Source organism: Aptenodytes patagonicus, chromosome 3 (assembly GCF_965638725.1).
Source record: "Aptenodytes patagonicus chromosome 3, bAptPat1.pri.cur, whole genome shotgun sequence".
Lineage (NCBI taxonomy): Eukaryota > Metazoa > Chordata > Aves > Sphenisciformes > Spheniscidae > Aptenodytes > Aptenodytes patagonicus.
In genome coordinates this window covers 48,358,621-48,383,514 of record NC_134951.1, presented here as the reverse complement: position 1 = coordinate 48,383,514, position 24,894 = coordinate 48,358,621, and the positions used below count along the sequence as shown (strand labels likewise).

General features: G+C 38.7%; 1 protein-coding gene across 9 annotated transcripts in view; it reads left to right on the top strand.

The window, feature by feature from the left end:
- USP45 (ubiquitin specific peptidase 45) overlaps positions 1 to 20,809 on the top strand; it is a 55,072-nt gene extending 34,263 nt beyond the window's left edge. For 4 of the 9 annotated variants that reach the window (XM_076333288.1, XM_076333287.1, XM_076333286.1 and 1 more), the window contains 10 exons: positions 3,407 to 3,494; positions 7,200 to 7,281; positions 8,271 to 8,362; positions 10,424 to 10,492; positions 11,861 to 12,004; positions 15,163 to 15,832; positions 17,536 to 17,633; positions 18,020 to 18,106; positions 18,563 to 18,716; positions 19,923 to 20,809. In XM_076333288.1, coding sequence (XP_076189403.1) covers positions 3,407 to 3,494; positions 7,200 to 7,281; positions 8,271 to 8,362; positions 10,424 to 10,492; positions 11,861 to 12,004; positions 15,163 to 15,832; positions 17,536 to 17,633; positions 18,020 to 18,106; positions 18,563 to 18,716; positions 19,923 to 20,056 — 1,618 coding nt within the window. In that variant the 3' untranslated portion in view covers positions 20,057 to 20,809. Of the gene's footprint in view, positions 1 to 3,406; positions 3,495 to 7,199; positions 7,282 to 8,270; positions 8,363 to 10,423; positions 10,493 to 11,860; positions 12,005 to 15,162; positions 15,833 to 17,535; positions 17,634 to 18,019; positions 18,107 to 18,562; positions 18,717 to 19,922 lie in introns of those variants that run through there. The other 5 variants (XM_076333290.1, XM_076333291.1, XM_076333295.1 and 2 more) reach the window with 5 other exon arrangements.
- Positions 20,810 to 24,894: the final 4,085 nt, after the last annotated feature.

The following is a 24,894-nucleotide window of genomic DNA, read 5'->3' as shown; positions in this document are numbered from 1 at the left end:
GATAGGTATTTACGGCTCGATGTGCTGGTTAGCCAGAGCATGCAATCTGAGGCTGAAAAGGAAAACTGGCTCAACATGCGCTTAATAGAATTGAGTAACCCAGTAAGTGGTTGGTTTTTCTGGCTGCTCTGCCAGTTTGCTAAAATTCCCGTTTGAGCCCTGCTCAGCCAGTTGTCTCCTGTGCTAGATTTTGGAAGGGTTGCACGTGGCTACGCCTGCTTGTGCTCTTCCCAGTGTGCAGCGAGAGCCACAGCTGCCATTTGGTGGCATTACTGGAAATGCAAAAAACCCCACCCTTTCCAATCCCATTTTAGATGAATTGGTCCAAGACTTTAATTAAAGATCTAAAGGGTGACTTGTCTGGAAAGACAGGCATGGTTTGGCCAGTTACAGCCAATGTGAATAGGAGTATGTTAATAGTGAATATTTACACGGTCTCATTTGGGGTTGCAAGAAGCTGGAGATCTGAATTGTTTACGAGAAACCTTCTAGCTATGGTTATCTTAGTAAGGATAACCCCTTCAGGATCTATCCACATAGTCACAAGTGTATTTTGTAATTTCTATGTAATCTGTGCCGGCAAAATATGATTTTTAGAGTATGTTGAGATGCTGTGAGTAGTACCAAAGGGATCTCCAGTTTTTGCATAGCAGTGATTGAGACGACTGAATGCCTGGCTTATGAACAGATGCAACGTTACCCCTGTGCAGTTGACTAAAACATCACAGGTGTAAATGGTAGCGTAGCCTGAAACAGCGGTTTTTCCTCTTCTGGTTTATGAGGCTCATGTGGATGCTGCTGGTGGTCTTTTTACGAGAATTGCCTTTCCCGTGGAGCCCTTGGTTTTTGTTTGTCCTGCATAGTGAAGCGTAACGGTACAAACTCAGCCAGCGCCAGCGTCCCTTCTGCGTCCTTGGGCTGACTCGCAAGCTGGCTTGTCTCTGCTGGTGCTGTGGCCAGACACCACGGAGGAGGACAGCCCGAAGGGCGCTGTAGTCTGAGAGGGCAAGGGCGACACCAGATGTGTATTTTCCAAGGCATGTAGACCCTTTCCTTCAAGCCTTTTAGTTTCAGAGAGAAAAAGTTTGGAAGTACGCAGATGCTTTTTTTTTTTTTAAGAAGGTGTTGTAGTCTTTGGTGACTTAGATCTCTGTTTAACCTGAGTAGCCAGTACGTTCTAGAAGGTGGGCTTGTAATCTGGGGATTTCAGTCATTCAGTATCGCACATCCAAAAGGTAGTGATGTTATTATTTGTGCAGAAGCAGTATCTTTTTCCGTTGCAGCTCTAATGCTTTTTAGCTCATTGGGGATCTCAAAACTAAAGCAAAACAAAAAAACCCCTCCTTCATTCAACTTTATTGTAAAAAGGATGGCTGTGGCACGCGGTTACACAAGAAGTGCTTATCACTCACCCCACAAACAATCACAGCTGGGGAGCTGCAGCCTCGTGGCTTTCTCCTGCAGGCCACTTCACGCGCTCAGCCCGAGATGCTGCTCGCCGCCGTTCTGGGGTTGGCCAGGGAAATCCCCGCGGGGGGCTGCCGTGCAGGAACCGGTTCTGGTGGGCTCAGGGCTGGCGTATGTGCCACCCGTGCTTACGGATGTGGCACGGAAATGAGACTTTGAAAGATTTTACCAAGGGTTGTAAAGTTCTGATGGGATGGACAACACCATCCCCTGTCTTCTAAACCTGATTAGCATGAGCAAAGAGCATGGTATCAGGATTTTCTTTTTAATGTTGGCTATTCAGATTAGTAAAGTAAATTAGCGGTGACAGGAAATGTAGCAATATTAAATCACAGTAACAGTATGGATACTTTATGATCTTCCATGGGTTGTCCAGATAACTTTTTTTGGTGCACTCAGGAATTGAAAAAAAGCTAAAATTTGTAACGTTTATATATTTGATATGCAGTGGGAGCCAAATACTTGATATACTTGGCTGTTACGAGGGTGAATCAGGAAGGTTCCTTTGAATTAGTGCAGAAGACTTGTGAAATTTCAACCTCTGTCAGCTCAGATTTTTTTTTGCTCTCAAAACCAGTTGGGTATACAACTCCCATAAGCAGCTCTGGGGGGGGAAAAAATCAGACAATGTGTAGCCAGTTACCTGCTTTTGTAGACCTGATAGCTTTTGGAATCTGGATTCAGATGTATTGTCTGAATCGAAACAACTGTGAAGAGATTGTGTCATCGGTTCGGGGCTCTTCCCGTTTTAGGTATGAAGATGCGTTTCGTTTGCTTTTGGTAATAGTATATGCTTTAATATGAATTTCAGCCGTGAAGTATTGCAGTTTGTTAGACTGTAGAACCAGAGTTTGGATGTGGATATGATGTGAGTTGATAATTCACAATGCTAAAAGGTCCTTTGAAAACTTTGTAAGAGTAACTCTTACCTGATAACGGAAGAGTGATTAACTCTTCTACCAAAAAACCCCACCCCAAACCCTGGCTTTTCTCATTAGCAATGCTCTTAGAATGGAAGTCCTATGTTTAGAGCATTTACCTCCAGTATCTGTAATATTAGTTGAAGAAATGTAGCGTAAATAAAAGACTAATTGAATGCAATGTAAATTACATATAGCAGGATATCATATTATTACAATTTTCTCTTATGTTTTCTTAATAGCATTTGAAATCCATATGCTTATGTGATGCTACTTATTTTTAGCATGTTTGCCATCTTACTCATTGACTGTTCACTCAGTTCAGTAAGCTGCAGATTACTGGATTGATTGACTGTGGAGCCATTCCGAAGAGATGGTTATACATACTTTTGTTCGAGAAGTTAAGAAATTCTTATTTGGATTCTGACCCGCAGTTTTTCTTTGTTTGTTTGATGCACAACCTTGTGACTTCCCTTCCATTTCAAGTTCATCTTTTTCCAATTCAGACTGTAATGCCGTTTCTGGTTTACTATATACGGACTGTTTTATGCACATTTGAGATTTCTTCTTGGTAGAGAGAAGGGTGAGATAGCAAGGGAGGTTAAGCACTTTGAAAATCATAGAATCATAGAATAGTTTGGGTTGGAAGGGACCTTTAAAGGTCATCTAGTCCAACCCCCTGCTGTGGGCAGGGATCTCCTGCGTGACATTGGGACTGTTTGGTGATACAGAAGTACTGGTGTGGTCTGTCAGCAAAGTGCTGCTAGCACGGATGAAACCCTACTGGCAAAGCTGTATTTTAGTCAAGCCATCCCCAATAGGGTCAAAATGCTACCCAGATGAAAGTGCAGCCTTGTTGGTGTAATTGCAACCACACCGGGAGCTTCCTAAAGCCCCATTAGGTCCGGCAGGGATTGCACCTATTTGCACCCCTGTAAGCCAACAAGTGTCTGATGTAGACACTGTCTCATTAAGAACCTCCCAAGGTAAATTTAAATTCCTTGCCACTTCTTTCATAGGGCTCCTCGATTTAAGGGGTTCCAGCAGCAGGACAGCCAGGAACTTCTGCACTACCTGTTGGATGCGATGAGGATTGAAGAAACAAAGGTAAACGTCTTTGTGCATGTTTTTAAAGAACTTATTTGACTGTTTGGTGAACTACTAGTCATTGCTTCAATGTTCTTCACGTTCCCAATGTTTTAAAGATGTACTTAATGAAGTAAGAGTGGCTATTTTTGTTACCTTGAGAAAAATGAGGACTTCTTTGAAAGACGATTTAATTATGTTCATGTTGCTATGTTAAAATCGCTGATTGGAATGAAAGTTTCAGTCAGCAATAGAAAGAGTATGGTAAGTAGATCGTGATAACTTTAGGAATCTGAATTCTTTGCCTTTATTTAAAAAAAATAAAAGGATCAAAAAAAAGGACTTCTGGGGAGTCAAGAAAGTAGAAGTAGGACCTCTGATTTAGCTGACAAAGTGCATTTTAAAGCTTTGGGACAGAAATTAACAGCTCCTAGCTGTGGGCCTGCCCACAATTTTCATTGAAATCTAGTTAAATGAAAAAAAATAGGACGAAAATAAAATTTTGCAAAGTTTCTTGTATCTCTTGAAAGTGTGAAGAACTACTTGTTTTATAAATAAGGTGCTGCTTTTCATTACTTAAAATCTACATCTAAGTATGCTAAGTATATAAGCAGTTATTTTATTAAAAATGTCCCTGTGTGGGGTTTTTTTGTTTCTGCCTCTTGCATTGCTGAATGCAAGAAAGTGTGTGTTTGCTTGCTTGACCATATGAGATTTCATCCGCCTGACTTAGTCTTGGACCCTTCTTTTCAGATGATATTTTGGTAAATAGCCTTTTCTAAGTCTCCTCAAAAGGAGGGCCTTAAATCTTGTACTGACCAGCGTACTTCCTCTTCCCTCTCATTTAGTAATGCGATGAATGTCATGATCCTGAGCTGAATTATCTTGCAGATAAGACATAAAGCTGTGTCTGAGCCCAGTTCCTGGCACTAGAGTAGAGCGAACAAATCTCCATCCTACCAGAATATTAATATATGTTGGTCTTGTCAGCAGTACACTTGATCATAAACAGAACTGAACTACAGGGAGAAACAGCTAAACCTTGACTTTGTCATGCTTACAAAATTATGCGTTGACCAGGGCACACCACAGAAGCAGCTAACTTCAGTTAGAAAACAGTTGTCATGTTTTTGCAGTAGAGGGAAACTTTATTATTTTGTTCGTTGATTTTCATGTAATAAAAGGTGAAAACTGTATTTGCTTCACAAATGAGGATTTGCCGAAAGCAGGTTTATTACAACAACGAAGCTTCTTCTCCAGTAGGTGATTGTGCTTTCCCCTCAGGTCAATCTTCTGTTTCACCAGTGAATGTGCTATCGTTATGATAACCTGCGTTTGTATTTGCCTTTTGAATCGTTTATTATTAGAGAGCGGTGACAGCTACAGTAGCTACCACAAAAGAGTAATGGAAGGTGGTGAGAATTTTAAGTGACCTTTCAGGCAGTCGAGTATTTCTACTGCCCCCATCAGCGGGCAGGGAGGGCTTGGTCCCCCCCTGCCCTGCAGTTACACCCCTCGGCTGCCCTAATGGTGCCTTACTGCAAACACGTCTTTATCACCTCGGGCTGCCCCGCCAGGGACACTACTAGTAAAAGCGCTCTCTCTTCTTTTTTAATTTTATTTAATTATCCCGTGTTCCGTGTCTGTAGATGGCGTGACAAACGGCAAATGTCAGGCCCGTGGTGAGCGCCGGCTGGCATGCTGGCCGGACACAGGCAAGAGCCAGCTCTGCCTGCCGCGGCAGCCCGGCAGCTGCCCCCGTGGCCTCCCCACCACGCGGGCTCCGGCTGGGGACGGCCTGCAGCAACGTGTGTGCCACCAGAATCCTGTAGCAGGGGTTACAGCCGCTAACCTTTCCCTTTCACGCCACTTTTAAACTTTACTCTCGGAAGAGGGAACAGCCCTGCTGCAAGGGCAGCCGGCTGCTTTGCCATCCACCTGCGAGAGAGCTGAACGCAGCCATCCTTGCTTCCCTACCCCTACCGGGATTAATTTTTTTTAAACCCTAAGAGTTTTAGTGAGAAGTACATATGATATATAACATGGCACTAGTTATAGGAACTAACAAAAAAACACATTCCACTTTTGCCTCTTCTCCGTGGTTCTGTACCTCATAAAAAGGCTTTCCGACACCAGTGTTGAACTTTTTCCTATCCACATTAAAAAAAGTTAGAAAGTGCGTATGTACACAAGTGGATTTTTTAAGATAAAAGCTTGTCGATACTACAATAAAGATGACATAGCGTCTGCCGTTTCCAGCAATGTGGGCCGGAGATGGTTTCACACCGGGGCCTGAAGTGGCTGAACCCTGCTGCTAATTGATTAATGTCTGCTGCCATTGTCGGCAGCACCCTGCCCATTCAAAGACTGTGTCTTTCCTTTGACCTAAATAAATGGTTCAACGCGCTAATCCCAACAAAAGGGTTGCTTATGGCCCTAAACCCATTTATGGTGCTCAACTTCATGAATTACCTATTGATTAGTCCTTTTAGTATATTGTTGGCTTTAAGATGAACAAAGCTGAGCTGGGGGCAGCGGGAGTTAATTCACAAGCCAGGTCACATACTCATAAGGTAGGAGTATGACTTGGTCTGATGGGTGCCTGAACTGGAAACCGAACCTCCAACGCTGTCTGTCGTCGTAACTCTTTTGTAACACATGGCTTGAAAGTGTTATTTGCTGCCTGCAAACGAGTTATTTATTATTCTTCTCCTGTTAGGACATAGGGTTTGAGTTACTTGCAGAAGGTTTGGTATCACTGTTTGTCTCTAGAACGGCACTTTGCTCTAAGAGTGACTTCAGTGACGCGTGTAATTGTAAGTGTCATTTGCACACAGACGTGAGAGGCTCGTGCACGTTACTAGAGTTTGTGGATTAGAGAGCCACTACATTTGCCAGGAGAAAGGGAAACACGGGTCATGCACGCTGCAGTGTTCTCTGGCTGCGGACCTGATGCAGCCTCCGGCTTCCCTCTCCCCAGCGTGTCGGAGGTCGGGCTGAGCCGCCTTTCGTACCAGCCTGTGTGGTTCTGCTGCCAGGGTACGCGTCTCAGGAATACAGCATCCCAGGGCAGCTGAGAAATAGGGGGGGAAGCACCCCCTGTTTTGAGGTGCAGCTACAGCTCACCTGTATGAATTTGCTTCTTTCTGATTCTTCTTTCAAAAATGTAGTTTTTAGGATTGTTTGAGTAAATGTTGATGACATTTCATATGGATTCATAAAAAGTTTTGTATCTCTCCTCCTAAGGTTTTCTAACATAACTTTGAAATGTGCAGTGTTAGAAAATAAACAGAAGTAATAAAAAACCTGCCCAGAGTCATTGAAGCCTGGCTATTGAAAGATACTTAGCTGCCTTCAAGTATTTTGTATCCTAGTCAATCGGGAATAGTCCATTTTTCTTCCGCATTTCCCCGCCGCCCCCAACAGTGGAAGAAATGGAAAGTATTTGTTCACTGAAAATCTTACAGTTTCTTGATAACCTCTCGAAAGCTCTACAATGGCTCCCTTTTTAAGGGGAGGAAATTTTTGGATGGTTACCTACTAAAGTTAAGCTCATGTAGCTTTGACACTCTTAGTGAATAACAACAGTAGTTTTAAAATACTAAATTATGCTTATTTATGGAAATAAGAGTAGATAAAAATCTAATCATATAGTAATAGTTTTTAGAATGTTTACACCTAAAATACTTGCTAAATGTTTTGTTTGGTTGGTTTTTTTAATTATAGCGTATACAAACTGGTATCTTAAAAGCATTTAATAATCCAACTACTAAGACGGCAGATGAAGAAACTAGAAGAAAAGTCAAAGGTATGCAACTCTTTATTGAAAACTTTTTAAAATGCACAAGTTTTTAAATACCGTTTTCTTCAAAAACAGCAATCCCGAAGTACTGTAGTTACAAGACTTTTATTATGTATTATTCTAGTGCCACCTAGTGCGTATCTAAAGGATAGAGAGCTTAGTATGTGCTGACTTGCGTCTTTGCATCCAGGATAAAGTCTTCCCCTGTGCTAATAATGCCTCTTGTAATGATAGGTAGAATTTAATTTTGTTTTCTAAGATAGTTTGCTGCATCTTCAGTTTTGTTATACAGCCACAATTATTGTATCACTCGGAGAGGCCACTTCCCATAAACAAAACTGATTTCTGTCAGCTGACTGATCCTGCGAGCACTCTAAATATGATTACAAAGCCAAGACAGGAAGCCGTTTCAAAAGAAGGCATGTTTTTTCAAAACAAGAGTTTTTAAATTCATTTTTGTGTTTGTGTGTTTATGCAAAAGTTCTAATTTGGGGGATTTTGTTTTAATTAAAGTCTTAATAAGGATTAAGCTGTTTTGAAAGTCGCCCTTCCCAAATCTGCAACAGTCAAGGCATAGAGACGTATTAGAACAGGCTTTTGTCTAATTTTTTAGAGTTTCATAGTTTCAAAAACCATTTAGATAGGGTAACAACCTGTCTGCTACCCTACTGTCCATATCAAGGCAATCCAATATTAGGTATTCAAAAGAAATCTGAGATTTTATTTAAAAGGCTTCTTCTTGAGAGACACAGTGTTATTATTCTGTTACAGTAGGCGGGGAAGGGAAGGATAAAAGGGAATTGTATCACTGAAGTGTTTTTAAATGTTGAGATAATACGGTGTATGATGTATTAGTTATTGTATTGTGTCCAAAACGTTTTGAATATGTTTAAAATTGTGCTTTCACAATAAATCTTAGAAAGAGTTTTGTTGTACTTATAGTGTGGCATTGGATCTGTTATTTTTCACATTTAAAAAAGGCAATGTTTTTTCAGCGTATGGAAGAGAGGGTGTGAAGATGAACTTCATAGATAGGATCTTTGTTGGTGAATTGACTAGCACTGTCATGTGTGAGGAATGTGAAAATGTAGGTATTCTGGAATTTGGTTTGATGTGGAATAGATCACATACTGGTTTGATTACATTGTCTTGAAAGTATAAAATTGTATTGCCAATTTTATACTTGTTTGTTTGTTTGTAAAAACAAGACTTTATTGAAAGTTTCTCATTTAAAATGATTAATTCCTTCTTTAAAGCATTATCCTCCCAAACCTAAGAAGAGGGGTCCTTTGAATTCAAAAAGGATTCAAGTTCTGGGCTTGATTTTATATCTAACTTAAGGCTGGAGGTTCCAAATTCTGTAATCATCCGTGTTACACCCCAATTCTATTTGATTTTTTTAAAAACACCTACCTATCTTAAAACGTAAATCCTCCTGCCTACTCTTCTGGGATATACCTGAAAATTGGGAATTACTTACTTTGAATTAGTATGAGTGGGGAAATGCTAAAATTACTTTTTTGTTTCTTGAAGTATTTTTGATAATTAACGTAATAACTCTAATGAACAGCATATTCCTTTCATAATTAATATTATTGACATTTCATCATAAATGCTTTCCATGATCCTTATAATTTTCTTTAACTTTGAAAGTGAAAAAGTCTTATTTGCATGACTGTTCTAATTGAATGTTACATTTGTGTTTGGTTTAAAACATTGTATTTCATATTATAGAGATTAAGTAAATCAATCAGTCTGAATAATTAAGCACAGTCCTGCAGTGCCAGGTAAACTTCCCTGTGTGTGATGTGCAGATTACACTTCAATGTGCTACTTGTATCAATGAAGAACTTCGACGATATACAAAATAGAGGCTGTATGCGTTTTGCGTGTCTCGTTTATTTTTGCTGGATTCTTACATTCTGCCTGCACAGGACTCGGGACTTTGCTAGCTGTAGCCCTCTGAGGAAGAGTTTAGCGTTCGCTTTCCTTTGCCTGCATTGGCAAAGATATTTTTGACCAATGTTTGTTCATGCACACTCACTCTTTAGAGGAACCCCTGTTTGAACATCGCTCATCAGGCAGTCTGTCCTCATAGTTGCAATAGGTTTCATCTCATTTATTGCTTTACTGGAACCTACACCACGCTGAGTCCCTCGCACAGCAGGTAAAAATAAGCCTACGGTCCGTATCAAATGTTGCAGGTGGAAGATAGGGTCACAAACGTAAGAGAAGGGCAAGGATGACAGTAATTGAGGACGTGACTGTGTTCAGTAACTTACATGTACAACATGATTTTTATGTTTTTTTAAGGCCTTGTTTTTCACAGTCTTTCCAGAGGTAAGATAAGTCAGTTTTGGAGGGAATTTGAGAACGGCAAGGGAGAGAGCTTAAGGAACAGGCTTGGAAGGGATGTTCTAGCCATAAAGGCAGATGGGAAGTGCCGAGAGAGAATGTCTTTAGGTATCATTTGCCAGGTATTTCCAGTTTCAGCTGAGATTTTATATGGTTTATAGATGGCAAAATAAAACTCCAGTAAAGAAAAGAAGGTCGGGTTTTTTTCAATCCCCTTTTCCCCAGTAATTAGATTTATTTTAACAATTACTAGTGTATGTTATGGTGTGAAAATTTCTAATAAAGCTTTTGGCTGTAACCAGTAAGCTTGACTTAGTCTTTTCTGAGAGCATCAGGTTAGAACCTGTCATCTAACTGTCATTAACCAGTCCTTGCTGCTTAACAGTGTACAAGGTCAAACGCCTGCGCAAAAGCGTCCAGGATCAGGAAAGTTAGCTTTCTGCACAATTGTACCATCTAGAAGGCCCACATGACTTGAAAATCTGGCTGGAGCTCAGAGAAACTGAGCACCACACTGCTTCTAGGTCTAGGTCGTGCCCAGATGAATGGCCTTCCCCTTTACATCTGTATGCTGCAATTTTGTGCAGTGTTAGAGGGAAAATCTGAGCTAATTCAAAATAAAAAAAAATAGGAAAAATGTTTTTGGGAAGTTCTTCATTGTAGTTTGATAGATCTTGTAACTAATTAGCTTTTTGTATAGTTTCTGATAATAATTTGATTTAAAACGGGAGCTATGTGCTAAACCCGTATATTGTTCTTTGCATTTAATATGCATTTTCTCTTTTTCTTCAAGATTTCAACAGTAAAAGAACCTTTCATTGATCTTTCACTTCCTATAATAGAGGAGAGGGTAAGAAACAGAGTATGTAATAAATAACTATTGCTTCCAGTGGATTTTTACATACCTTTATGAAGAGGGTTATGTATATACACAGTTTTGAGTTCAAGCCTAAAAATGTATGCTTGTCCATAAATACATGTACTGTCATCCTGTGTGTTCATTGTATGACTTTATGTATAAATACACATATACATACATATATATAGACATACAATGTCATAAGTACATATATTTTTAAATTAGTCCAAATTTTGAACAAATGGTCAGTGTAATTTACAGTATATGTAGGTCTGAGATTAGTTTAATTTAGTAGTATTTTTAGAATATACTTGTATGAACAGAATGATTATAGACTTTTTTTGAAGGTCCAGAAAGTTATATTCTAGCCTATTGGTTTGCATCTAGAGAACCGAGTGCCTTTGGACTGAAGTGCACCTACGGGATGAGACAGTGTAAAAATGGATAGACTTTGAATGTATTCATTCTGGTGTTTTCGGCATAAATAGTTCGCAGAATGCCTCCGTTAGCTGCAGAGGAACTGTGTTCCTTTGAAGGCATACACTCCGGTTTTGAGGGACTTGGGGTTTTCATTTGAGAGCAGGGGGGATGCGTTGGGAGTGGTTCTTCCCCCATCCTGCATATATTAATGTATATTTAAGGGAGAGTATTTAATGTAATATTTAATCCTGCATAAAATGTACTTGTCTCCAAACACCAGTTTTGTTCATGGTAAATCCTTCATCTTCGTTGCTGCACAGAGTGCTGACGTCTGTGGGAATTAAAGCTTTAAGAACATTTTGCATATTTGGGCCCCCTGTGCTTCCTGGCTCACATGTGTAACATGGGAACTTCATGGGTTCTGTTTGAGAGAGAGATGTGGTGGCTTTTAGCAATCGCTGCACTTACTTGAGGACGTGCGTTACTTTATGGTCATCTCTTTCCTTTATAGTCTAGATACGCTGCTGCCATTCATGTGATGGGGGATGTGCGGCAGCTCCTTCATCACGTCATAAGGTGGTAGGCTGCACCAGAGGCTGACTGATGGGGAGCTGTGTCCCCTTTGATAAATTCACATCTCGTACAGCTGTGCATGTGCTTATACAATACTAGAATAGATTATTTGGTATGTATTCTGAACAGGAATTTTGTATCATGCCTGTTTCTTGTGGGTCTTGGTTGATCTTTCAAAGATGTTGACAGTGAGTTTATGATAAATAAAATTAGAAAGTAGTCTTATACCACAGTTCAGGGGCCAGTTACTTGGATTTATGTAGGTGACTATTTCGTAAAGTAAAAGAAAAACCCCACCTACGTTCATCTTTTCTGTAGGTTGCAAAGGAATACAAAATTGGCATATTTCCTTTCCTAATTTCCTGTCTAATTTCTTAGGTTGCAAAACCTGTGCCTTTGGGAAGAACAGGTAAAGGTAAAAGTGTACAAGAGGCAGATCTTGGTCAGTATAACTGTTCTTCTATCACTACACTGAATAATCAACCCAAAATTGTCAAGAAACACACTTTAACAAAAGACAAGGTAAGAACTTAAATACTTGCACTAACCAGTCATCTTGAGTTTATTCTGAAGTTTCTAGGGTTACAGGGCTGGGAATTTGACACCTATCAATGGGGGTTTTTTTGTATACATGTAGCCGAGATAGACTTGTTTTAAAATAGTTAGGTCATTATTAGAAGCGTGGGAAATGACAGTCATTGGGAACCATTTAGTTTTCAGTTACAGGATTTTGTTTGTAAGGGAAAAAAAAAAATCTGCAAGTTAGTTTCAATTCACGTTGCCCTTGGTTTTGTGGACTGTTTTTCTTCTGGTGTCCTCATAGTTTGTTTCTAGTTGCAATCACAAGAACTGTAATGCTGGCTAAGAGAGCAGGCAAGTCTGCATTAGTGCCATCCGAGGGATTAGCTGGCAGTGGGTACAACAAAAATAGTACAGCCAGCAGAGACTCTTGGAGACTGAGAGGACCGTTTCCGTGATCCGCTTGGCCTTCAGCAGCCCGAGGGCTGGGGAGCTCGGTTCAGCCCGTCTCCAGTGCAGCCTCCTGATACAGTTCTTTCCGATGGTAGCAAAAGGGTTCTGCAAATATGCCAGCCTAACAGAATTGGTTATTTGTATGTATTAGTGTTTACAGATTAAAAGAAATCTGTAATAATTACTGTGCACATATATTATTGTTAATGCAACGTGACAAAGGCTCTCATTGTCATTATTGTCATATAATGTCATTACATGTCACATACTGTCATTATTAACATTCTTTTTCTAATAAGCCTTATCATCCATATAGGGTTATGTGGCCAATTAGGATCTTAATAATAGTGTTAATACTGATACATGAAACATGATTACTGAAACGTTTTCAAAATTAAGAAAAGAAAATATAGTATGGATTCAATAAACTAGACTAGACAGACTAATACAAAGGAAGCGATAACTCTGCTTTCAATAAGAATGGATAGTGACCTAAGAAGTGTGTCTGTCTAATTGGTGAGGCTTTGTGATTCTCCGCTCCCCCTCCATCTTTTCAGACATGTATTTATCATTATTTTAGACTTTTTTTGAGTGATTTTCAGTGTAATTTATCTGTTGTGCAGCAAAACTTCTAATGCAAACCAAACAATTGTTGAATTCAATCAGTGTTTGTTGATGTTCTGTGACTTCAGTTCATCAGTTTGTAAGTTTGCTTGTGAAAATGGGGGGCGTCCCGTGGGTGGTCTTGTAGGCAACAGAGTACTTGAACACTGGTTGTTAGGCTTTTCTCCTGAAATGGGAACTTCACAATTTTAAGAATTTTTTGACTGCTGTTTGCATAATACCCCTGAACACTAGCAGTAATTTCAGACAAGTTCCTCTCCCTCGTCTCTATTTACAAAGCAAGCAAGCTTAACTGAGACCAGAAATGGTCCTAATGGAAAACAGTTTGGGGGGTTTCTAATAAGTTTTATTGAGATTTTATTCTTTTTTTTTTTTTGCTAAACTGTTCACTTGCTTTTAAGTTTAAGGACTGGAATTAGGAAGTCGTACATTTAGTGGAGGTTTAAACCCTGTTTAAGAAACTATTCAGGAATATTTTTGTCTTTCACGCGGACTTCATCTGGACTTAAGTTCTTGCTTAAAGTTTAAAACTGAATATGTGCTTGAGGATTCTTCATTAATTGAGTCTATGGTATATATTTAAGGGATAGGCTGAACAAAGTTCAGTGCCTGCAACTTAGGCAGTTACCTGTACTGCCTAACATTTTGGTACCCATGACCTGGAGTGGGATCCAAAACAAAAACAGTCCAGAAACCCTCTCTACCAAATGTGACGCTACCTAAAGATACTCTGTAGGAAATACTAAACAGAAAGCCGTGTCTAAAATTACACCTTCGCTGCAGCTTAGGCACATGACCAGGTGTGCAGAAGGGTATTTCCCTCCACTTAGGTTCCCTGTTATGGAAGCCACGTGTGAAAGTTAGTTTCTGTGGTTTGTTCTGTGAAGGCACTGATGCGATCTTAACTCATGCTGTGTGTCACTTTGTTTGTGTGTTTAAAAGGTATTTTCTTATTAATGCCAGGAAGTGGAAGGTGCAAGCGCAGGGCTCCTGACACTTCGAGGGAATTTCGAGCCTTATTTTAGGAATGTGCCTAGGCTATAGGTTATGAGGTCATGACAATTTTAGATTCTTTTACCTCGTGTCTGAGTGAGCCCTACTGGAAGATTCTGTGCCCTCTTGGGCACCATAAATACTCTCCTGAAACAGGTCCTAACACACGAAATACATGTGAAGAAAAAATAAACCAGAATAGCCATATAAAAAACTGATAGGAGAAGAGAATGAGACAGAAGTAGCAAAAGGACACGTGGTAGAAACAAAGGAAAGAACGGAAGGCAGAAGGTGCAGACACTGTTACAGGAGAAAAGGCCTAAAACTCAAACTGTTGAGGCTGATGGAAGGATTCCCACTGGCATCACTGGAATTTTGATCCAACTCAGATAAAGGAAAAAGCAAAAGGGAAGGAAATTTGCTTATTTCTTTTGGAAAGAAGCCAAACAAAAGAAAGAAAAGAATCATGAACACTTATAAATCACTTAAAATTATGGCAGCTCTAAGTTTTTGGGTTTTTATTTTTTAATCTATAGTAGTTTTCTGTGGCAGCAAAGTTTTTTTTTTTTTCCTGCTTGCAATCTTGATAAAAGAAAAAAAATCAACTTCAGATAATATACAAATTAGCAAACATACAACTAGGGATGCTTTATTTAATTCTAGGACAGATGCCTACAAGGTGAGTTGAATTTCCTTCTGGAGCTGCTCGTCATCTAAGGCCTCTGATGGGAGGCTAGGGGACTAGCTTAAACTTGAGAACCTTTTAGAAGCTTAAGTTAGATTAAGTGAATACCGCTTCAAATGTGCCATCCACAGCTGTCACAAAGTGAATGTCATTAGTTGTGGGAAGTATTGATCTCACAGTAAGTATAATGCTCTTAGCTGACTGGGGTATAGGTTTCTAATCCTAAACTGGTTTAAAAAGATCTTAAGGAGATCAACTAGCTTAAACACGTGAGAGATGGAGAATATAAAATAATAGGTTTAATTTGCTTTGAATTTGTCATGTTTCAAAAGCTATGTTATTAGATCACAGATCTGTTTTCTTTTTCTCCCCTATATTACTGAAATAATAATGCCATAATTTACAGAATCAATTGAACCAGGAGAGACGGCTTACCAGAAAAGCTTCCTCTAATGAAGAAGAAAAAAGTCCTGTTATCATGCAGGAAAAAACCAAAAAGCTTGAGCTGGAAGGTAGCTCTGATGTCCTGTACTCCAAAGACACAACTGCCGACTCCGCTGTAAATGGAAGTCAGACGGACGGCAGTGAGAAGGAAGCCAGCCGCTCTGAAAGCAGCTTTGATGCAGACAGCGAAGCCTCAGAAAGTGAAAGTGCTTCTAAGCAAACAGCTTTCAGCCCGTCCAGCAACACATCTGGTTTGCACGTCAACCACATAAATGTCAAAATGCCGCACAACAAACCAAGTGACAGTAACGATGAGATGATTTCCAGTGCCATATCCAAACTCAGCCTCTGTGGTACTATAAATGAAGATAAAAAATCGAGCCGTGGGGATCCAGCATTAGGTTTATCGAATAATTCCGTGTTCTCAGTAGACAAATCCCCGCTATCCCAAAACCCTCAAAATGCTTTCCAGACGCTTTCCCAAAGCTACGTAACTAGCTCAAAGGAATGTTCTGTTCAGTCCTGCCTTTACCAGTTCACCTCTGTAGAGCTCCTAATGGGGAACAACAAGCTTTTATGTGAGAGCTGCACAGAAAGGAAACAGAAGTATCAGAAGAAAAGCAACTCCACAGGTAAAGTGCTTGTATCTGTCTGGACCCTACAAAATTGCCTCTCAAAACCTGTGCACTCGCTGCCGTTTCATTGCTCCAGCATGGGCCTCCCCCTTGTGGCTAAATAGAAAATGTCTCCTCAAGTAGAAGTTGCTTGTACCAACTTAAAACTTCACCCTGCGAAGGCAACAACACTAAATTTTTGTATTAGAACATAATTGTAGATGTAACTTAGAATTTATTTTGCATCTTTTCTTTATTTTATCCAAGATAAGGAACTTAAAGATGACCATAAACTGAATAGGCTCATTGTTCAGTATTAATCTTTGCTGCTGTTTCTGTTCTTTACAATCCTAGAAGCTTTGAAATAAATGCTGTAATATTCAGCTCTAGCAACTTACATACTCAGGGAAGTAATGAAATTAAGTATGTAAGAGGGGCAAAAAAGACACTTGTAATAAAGAGGGGGAAAAAACTTACAAAGATTTGTAAGTGTGGAGATGAGAGAGAACTACCTTCTTGTGACAGTGTTTTCCTCAATGTTTCTATAGCCCGAGCAGACGATTAGGGTTCACTGAGTAAGAAAAACAATTTAAATATAATGAAAAATAGATTTTTAAAAAGGACTGGAGGTTTTTTTTTTGATGTATAGTAATTCAGAAGGTTAAAAAAATTAAGCTCTTCTGATTATTTGTAAATAAAATATAAAGGGAGGTCTTACAGTAACAAAACATTGCCCGTTTGCTGTGCATTTATAGGTATCTGGAGAGATACAAGTTAAGCATGAGTAAATTCAGAAAAATAATCTAAAAATAATATTTTATAATCATTCATTTATCATTACTGGACTAAGAGTAAGTGCTATATAAATAATATTTTGGTGCCATGGGCACAGTGAAAAATGGAAAAGGGAAATCAGTTCACAACTAATCATTATTTTCTCCTTCTAAACCAAAAGATTTAAGAAGTCACCTACTTTTACATGAAATGCTTCATTCTACCACAAATGAAATATTTTCCTTTGGGCATGTGTAAAACCAGTAAATTAATTGCTTTTTTCAGCAAAAAAAATGCTGGTGGCATGTTCCCTTTTACTGTATAGCTAACCACTGAGCTACTTTTGGTAAGAGCCCCGGGTTCAATTCCCTCTGTACCACAGGGGGATTGGAGTCCACGTATCCCAGTCCTGTGTGCTCAAGCCAGCATGAGGCATTCTGAAGTAGCCACCCCTGCTCAAACTGTTCTCTTAAATAAGCACAAAGTAGGTAGTCATTCAGAAAGAACTGAAGAATGGAAAATTAATCTCTGTCTTAGTGGTTAGGACATTCATATGGATAGAGACCTGTGCCTTCCATTTCTTGTTCCAGTGATCATCCATTTATTTCAGGTGAAATGGTTTTAACAGGAAAGTTGGGTGCTATAGTAACAGACAACGCAGGTATCTCAGTGTGCAAGCTGACCTAGATAGTGTACACGCTTCCAACTTTTGATCTGATTTGCACAGGACGGGCTAAAATAATGCTCAGATTTGGCAGATTATGTTTACTAAAAACTAGAAAAATGAGAAAATATTTTTTTGTTACTCCACAAAATTTCCCTTGCATTTTATATAACATGTACAAAATCATTACAGCATAGATCTGTTCTGTCAGATGTTTAAAAAATGCTTAAATTCTGTGTGACTGCCTTCACTTTACAAATTATTTTGATATTCATAAATACAGAAAAGAAAATGGAAGGTGTCTACACAAATGCTCGGAAACAGCTACTGATTTCTTCAGTCCCTGCTATTCTTATTCTCCATCTGAAAAGATTCCACCAGGTAAAAGGCCAAAACCCTCTTGTATATTCCTCTGCCCCGCTGGTGGACAAGCAATTCTTTAAGTGTCGTTGTGCATACCGATATTTGCTTTTTAAATGGAGAACTGGTCGAACCACTATTTGAAACACGCTTATGTTTTTTTGACTGTCTAATACCTTCAGAGTGCATTTAGCCATTCAGATGTATCCAGGGAAACCTCTTACGTGTCCATCCTGCTTATGTGTAGCAGGCGCTATATTGAAAACATAACAAAGAATTTTAAAATCCATTACAATCTTATTCTTGGTTTTGGTTTATTTTAATAGTATAGTAATACACCTTAGCTTTAAAAAGCTTCCTAGTAAAAATATTTATTTTACAGTCGTCTTTTTTCTTTTCCTTTGGAGGCTGGTTTGAGTCTACGGAAAGTAAATAGGCATGTGGATTTTCCTCTGATTTTAGACTTAGCACCATTTTGTTCTGCATCTTGCAAGGTACACATTTCAAGTCTTTATTTTTATTGTACTTCAACAGTTGTTGTCCTGAGCACAAGTTAAACTGGATTGATGATGATGTTTATTATTCCCTCCTTTCCTAGAGAAATTATAGAGTGAATGTTTTCAAATAGTATCCAGAGATCAGAATTGTAACTAATTGAAATACCATTCATATCAAGAATTTCACGGATGTTAACCAGTATTAGTTAAGCTATGGTGCCCTGATGGTGTTAGTGTATCTACCAGCATTAAGGACAAGTATTGCTGCTTCCATGGTAACTAAATTCAATTAATAGACTATTGAGTATTTTTAATAGATGTATTTCACCTTTGGAAATGCTGTAGATGTCTGTTTGCTTCCTTTAAAGTAATACTGTTGACAGCTAGTTAAGATATCTGTAAAATTCATCGTGAAATAATTTACCTTTGTTTTCTGCGTTTCTGGGAATGCAGAATGTTACAGATGGTGCAAGAGTGCTATATAGTCTTTACGGAATAGTGGAGCACAGCGGGTCAATGAGAGGTGGTCATTATGCGGCGTATGTGAAAGTCAGGACACCCTCCAAGAAATTACTAGAGCATATTTCTACCACTAAAAATGTCCTGGGTACGTACAAACAGAGCCTCCTCTGTCTGTGAGTAAAACCAAAAGCAACCACTGGCTACAGCTCCTTATCCTTAAGGGTATTTATAGTAAATAATTGTTTTAGCTCAGAACAGTCTGTTATTTTTAGGGCCACATAAATAAATTCTTTTTTTTTCTGTTGCACCCAGTACATGACCTACTTCTGTATTAACCCCACATAGAGCTCAGTGAATAATGGAATTTTGGTTCAGTTATTAAACAGAGAATTGATGGAAAACTCTCCTCTCTTTCCTAGTCAAAATAGTATGTCCAGATGAATAGTTGTGCCCGGTAAAATGTAATTATTTGGCATATTTGGTACTTTAAAATGTTCTGGTACAAAAGCCGAATCCATGACAATTTAAATTAAATTTTCCGTGTATTTGAGCATTTTACCTATCTTAGGATTGGAAATTTTTTAATGCTTAAAAATCTGGAATACTCTGGTTTAATGTGAACAGCAAGAAGCTCTTCATGGAGGATAGGAGGTTTGCTGTAGGGTTTCTGTTGGTATTTTGAGAACAGCACACTAGTTCTTATTAATATGTTTTGGATATGCAGAATGAAATAAGATTCTAGGATAGTATCTGTTGGCGAATGATTTGCGGAGGCAAGAATGTTGAGTTGTCAGAGGAAGGTAAATATTTACTGTTTCCCTTCCTGGGGAGAGTGAGAACCAAGCACTATCCTGTCTATCCTGTGTAGTATCACATTGCATTTGAAGCTTATCTCCCAGAAGGACAATTTTTCACATTATTTTTGAAATGGAAGTCTCCCTCAGTCTTATGCTTCCCTTGCAATGATTATTAGAACAGATAAGATCTTTTTGCGCTCTTAATTTCACACTGGTCACCTTTTGAAATATGATTTTTTTTCTGTGTCAGAACTGATTGTGTGCTAGTATAACTTACTGTTAGAACGCAGTAAGCTGTACTTGAAATGTCTTAGGCTTTTTGAAAAAATATGAAAAAAGCAATAGCAGTGTACATGTGTAAGCATTGTCTTCCGCCAATTTCTCTTACAGTACTCTTTGACATCTAAATTTCAAACTAGAAATACTGGACTTCATCTAAGTCATGAGTTATTCTTGTGGGTTAGAAGCTTCTCTTGCTTTTTGAAATATACACTGTATTTGTTTGATGACGACGTGAAAGACAAGAAATAACTTCTTTTGCTTTTGCATTTCAGGTTTAAAAGAAGCCATGGGAGCATCAGGAGGACAGTGGGTGTATGTTAGTGATGCCCATGTTCAGACGGTTCCAGAATCAAGAGTACTAAATGCTCAAGCATATCTACTTTTTTATGAAAGATTATTACTATAATTCTCAACGGTTTAATTTAAAAGATGGTAGTGGTTATTTAGTTTATCTTATTTAAAGCTGCAGTGGTAAGAGTACCTGTAAATATTGTGCCTTTATCTTGTAGAGAATTTATCATATGTTGACTCTGAAGTTCAGTCAAGCTATTATAAATATCTGAATGGTTCTCTTAAAGTATGCACTTTGCCAAACATTTAAAATTCCTGGATTCATTAAAATACAGTACTGTTAGAATGTAAGATGATGTCCTGTCCTACTGAGGTCTATGGAAAGTTTGTTCTTGATTTTAATAAAGATAAGCTTTCACCTATAGTTCTAGAACAGTTGAGAATAAAAATACTGATAGCTTTAAGTGCCTGGATTTGCTGGTGTACAGTAAGAATATGAAGTATTTCAACTTTTTGTGATCTAGTCCAGATCCTTCCCGTCACTGGGTTGGATGTCAGCTGTTAAGATTTCTGCAAACAAGAACCTGTCAAATCGTGTTGCTTCCACATGTAGTAATTGGAAAGCACCGTGCTTCCAGAATGGAGTAACAACAGCTGTCTCTGGGTAATGCTGCAGTGCACTTTCATGATAGAGCTGGGAATAGATTGGGAAAATACGGCTTCTACAAAGTGACAGTGAATCCTCAGATACCCAGTACCCTTTCAGCTGTCTCCAACTGGCACTGGTATAGCAACGTACTCCTGTTTTAATATAAATATATACTTGGTGTGCATATGTATATCCTCTGAGATATATATATATATGCACACCATAAATCCCATCAATATATATTGTCATTTTACCTACTAGGAAAGAGAATTGCAAATACTTCTGTATTTAGTAAATTTTCAACTTCATAATTATGACAATGTGCAGCATATAAGCTTGTGTATGAATATGTATGGGGTTTAAGTGTAACTGGGTAATTCTGTTACTTTTGGTTCTAAACATGAATTTATCTGTTCCTGAATACTTTTCTCACAGGAGTAATAAACTATAAATTATTTTTGCACTGTGTGTGTGAGTTGGACAGTAAATGATTACTTTTGCCCTCTGATACATGTCTGGACTTCCCTTTGTCATCAGTGGAGGACAGCAGGTGTCCCAGTGGCGGACCTTGTTTCTGTATCCTGTCTGACTGCCCCCTTTTGAGTTGTTACTTCTTTTGGTAATTTCTCATTTCCATCCCAGAGAGCAATAGATACATTTTAAGGTCAAAATCTGATGACTGCTTTGAAGCTATGTGGTAATTCATTTCTGTAATAAGCAGTTGCTTCAATACAAATTACTTCTGTAACAGTTCCATCCTGTCCAACTTGCTCTTTGGTAGAGAAAAGACTATGTTTATTTCTGCTTACTATTTTCATTTATGGAAATGCTTTTTGGTGAAAAAACATGCTGTCCCTATTACTATCTCTACCACGTGTTGTCATGCTTGCTTGCACGACTTTCCTAGTCTCTAGTTCTGTTTCAGAGTTTCATCCCACCTGCATTCACTCTTTTGCATAAGAAAACAGCAAAACCTGCCACAGTTGCATTTCCTCAAACTGCTGAGGTATATTTTACAGCCACATTACTTGTACATACTTGTGCAGGCACTAAGGACTGTTAGGCCATACAACTGATTGTCATAACAGACTGAGCCCCTGGTTGCACAGGATTTTATTTGCCAAAGGAAAACTCCTCTGTTTAGGTCAAAATTAGGCTATGCATTTCGGCCAACGCAATCATTTTTTCCCTCCACAGATTAAAATTGTCTCAGTCTACCCAAAAGTAGTAAAACTCGGAGAAACCAAGCAGTCAACTTTAGCCATCTGTATTCCAACTAAACACATCTTAACCTGAGTCTACACTAAGAAAAAAAGAAAAAAATGTTTAGACTAGAGTTGGTTAAAATATGTTAATTTTCTTTTACCTTCTTATTTTCCCATACCCTTCATCCACCTACATACACCTTCCCCCTCTTTGTATATAGCTGATCAAAACTCAGAATGAGTTCTGGGCAGGAGTCACAGCAAATAACAGCTAAGTTTCACTTCTGTGACACAATCTTGCTGGGAGACCACAGATGGAGTGTATTTCATCCCCCTTACAGCAGACTGACTGACTAGATGAGGCCTTAAGTTCCTAGTTTTGCTGACTTCTGTAAAACTACTGAACTTAAGTACCTATATTAATCTCCTACTTTTTAGCCTAGAACTACCTCCCTAAAGTACAAAACTAAGAGAGAAACAGAACAAGGTTCTTAGCCTGTTATTTTTAATGCTGTTTTCAGGAAAATCTTGAGGCGGTCTTTGCTTCTCTCTAACCGGAGTTCACACAGTTTGGACCACTGAAATCTTCCCAAGGGGACATACTGACTCGGATGCCATGAAAGATGCTGGCAGGATTTATTTCCTCATTAACAGCCAGGGAACATTTCCTTGCTATTAAGATATTTTATAGAACATGGAGAGAAAATGGCATGAAAAAAAGCCAGCGCCTTTATCCAAGATAGCCATCACTGTTGCTCCTGGATGAGGCTTCCTGAGTTGAAATAAAAAGCAGTGTTAGCAGCAACTCCAGTAAGTTCGGAGTCAGGAACAGGTATGAAAATATTATAGAAGGAAACATTCTCTAAAAATGAGGGCAACAGGTGAAGTTACAGCTTTAGAATGAAGAAATGATGACTAATGTGAGATGTCATACACAATTTTAGATGCAAGTCACACTTAGCGTGTCCTTTAAGATGTAGGGTTTGTTGGGGTTTTTTTGTGGCAAGATTGGGCTCCAAAGCAAGCGACTGTACATAAACATGCATACTGAAGACTTGGTATAGTTCCTTATCAGGAATTGCAAGAGAAGGTCAGAGCCTTCCAGGAAAACGGGTGTACATCCTATGTTTGCTGTTAAACATGATTCTAGAGGCTATCTGCAAAGTCTAGCAACTCGTAGTTTCCTGCAACTGCCAGATGCATGCACACTATTGAAAAGCTGTGTGTTTTCACAATTTAACTGAAGGGCTCTAAAGTTTAAGACTCTCCTTAAAATATCTTCTGTTACCAGACCAAAAACCTTTTCAGGTCTACAGCGTCTACTCTTCATAGAGCTACACCATACCTTTGTGGTCCCCCCCACCCTGAGAAAGTGCAGCAGCCTGCTTCTTCATGTGGAATAGCTTGGAAACGGCTTTCTCTTCGTCCCACCCTTCTCTTCTCACAAGGGCACCACTGTTTTCTTCATCAGCCTCTCCCGTTCTTTGTTTTTGGGGTCTCCATAAACCTCTCTGTCAATGTCTTTTCTTTCATCAATCCTTAACCATAACACAATGTTTCCCAGTCCCATCACTTGTGTTCCGTGAACTAGCAGAACTCTTACCGGAAGAGCTACTGTAACTATAGTCTTGCCTCTCCCTACCACCCCACTGGCTTTACCTACAGATTGCAGTACAGGTATCCGAGAAAAGCTGTGACTCCTGAGCAGCTCTCTGCTGACCAGTCACAAGGCAGTGCCTTTAAAACAATGAGAAAGGAAGCAAAGTAAATAGTTCCTCACTCTTCAGCAAGTAAACCTAATTTATGAGAAGTACTTGATTTGCATATGGATAACTGGAACGCCCTACAAAAGTTTCCTCGGAGTGAAGGCATCAACAAAGACGGCTGTATCAGCTAAGGAGTTAGTCCAGATTATAGAGTCTTTCTCCTCAGAAAGAACTTTCTGATGTTTGGATTTATACACATTTATGCTAAATACGGCAAAAAGTGATGGGGAGAAGATTTATTATACTAACCTATCTACACCAATACATGTACGGACATCATGTTTGTGTAAGTCTGTTCTCTTAAGAGAGGGCTACAAATACTTCGTGGTGAAGGAAAAACAAACAAACAAACCCTAAACTTCTCTGCCCAAAACGTACACACTGTAATTGTCTTTGTTTAGAAAATTAAATCCATGCAGTCTGCCAAACCTTCCTCCCCTATTCCCATCTGCACCCTCTGTGTGTATCCATGAAGTGCTCTTGCTTACGGATTTCAAGTGGTAGCAGGCGAGAGTGGTTTATAAAGTCATTAAAAGGCTGAAATGCCTTAACTTCGCCATTTGCTTCTCTTTGGACTTTTTTCATACTAATACAAACTGAGTCATAAAGGGACATGAAATTAATGCATCTACGTTCCCAACCCATTATAAAAATCTTTTTTGAACATATTAGTTACTAAGATTTGGAAAGGAATAATTTCTTGAGGAGAAACTAAGATGTATTAAAATGGGAACAAAGGAAGCATTTGAATGCAACTTTTATGTTAGTAAAAATTTGCAAATCCAATTTTAACTAATTTAATAAGTGGTAGCATACTTCATGAAACAGCTTCACAGCAGCCCTGATTAAACAGAAATTTTACATTCCTCAGTTTTCATCAGCTGGAAACTTTTTTGCTGTGTCCTGTACACATTTATGCATTTGTACAAAGATTTATATATCTACGTGAAAGAGATGCCACTAATTTTCAGTAGAACCATTTCAGTCTAATTATTTTAGAATGGATTATTTTTGCTTCTATATCTATGTACTGTGTCTTAGGATACCATTTTGCCAGCTGTTGTAGCTGTTTGTTCCTCTCCCATTGGTGCATAAATAAACTGCAGAAACAGTGGGAAAGTCATTATTCAAAGTGATTCAAGATCTATTTTTTTTGTAAACTGAGATTATAAAATATATTTTCAGACAGAATTCTGTTAGTGCAAGTCAAAACACTTCCTTTGCAAGTTATATAAACAGTCTAAGTGAACTTATTTGTTATAATAAAATAATTGCAATGCATTGTAACTACTTTAAGACTACTTGGTATACATTCCATTTATACAAAGTTATA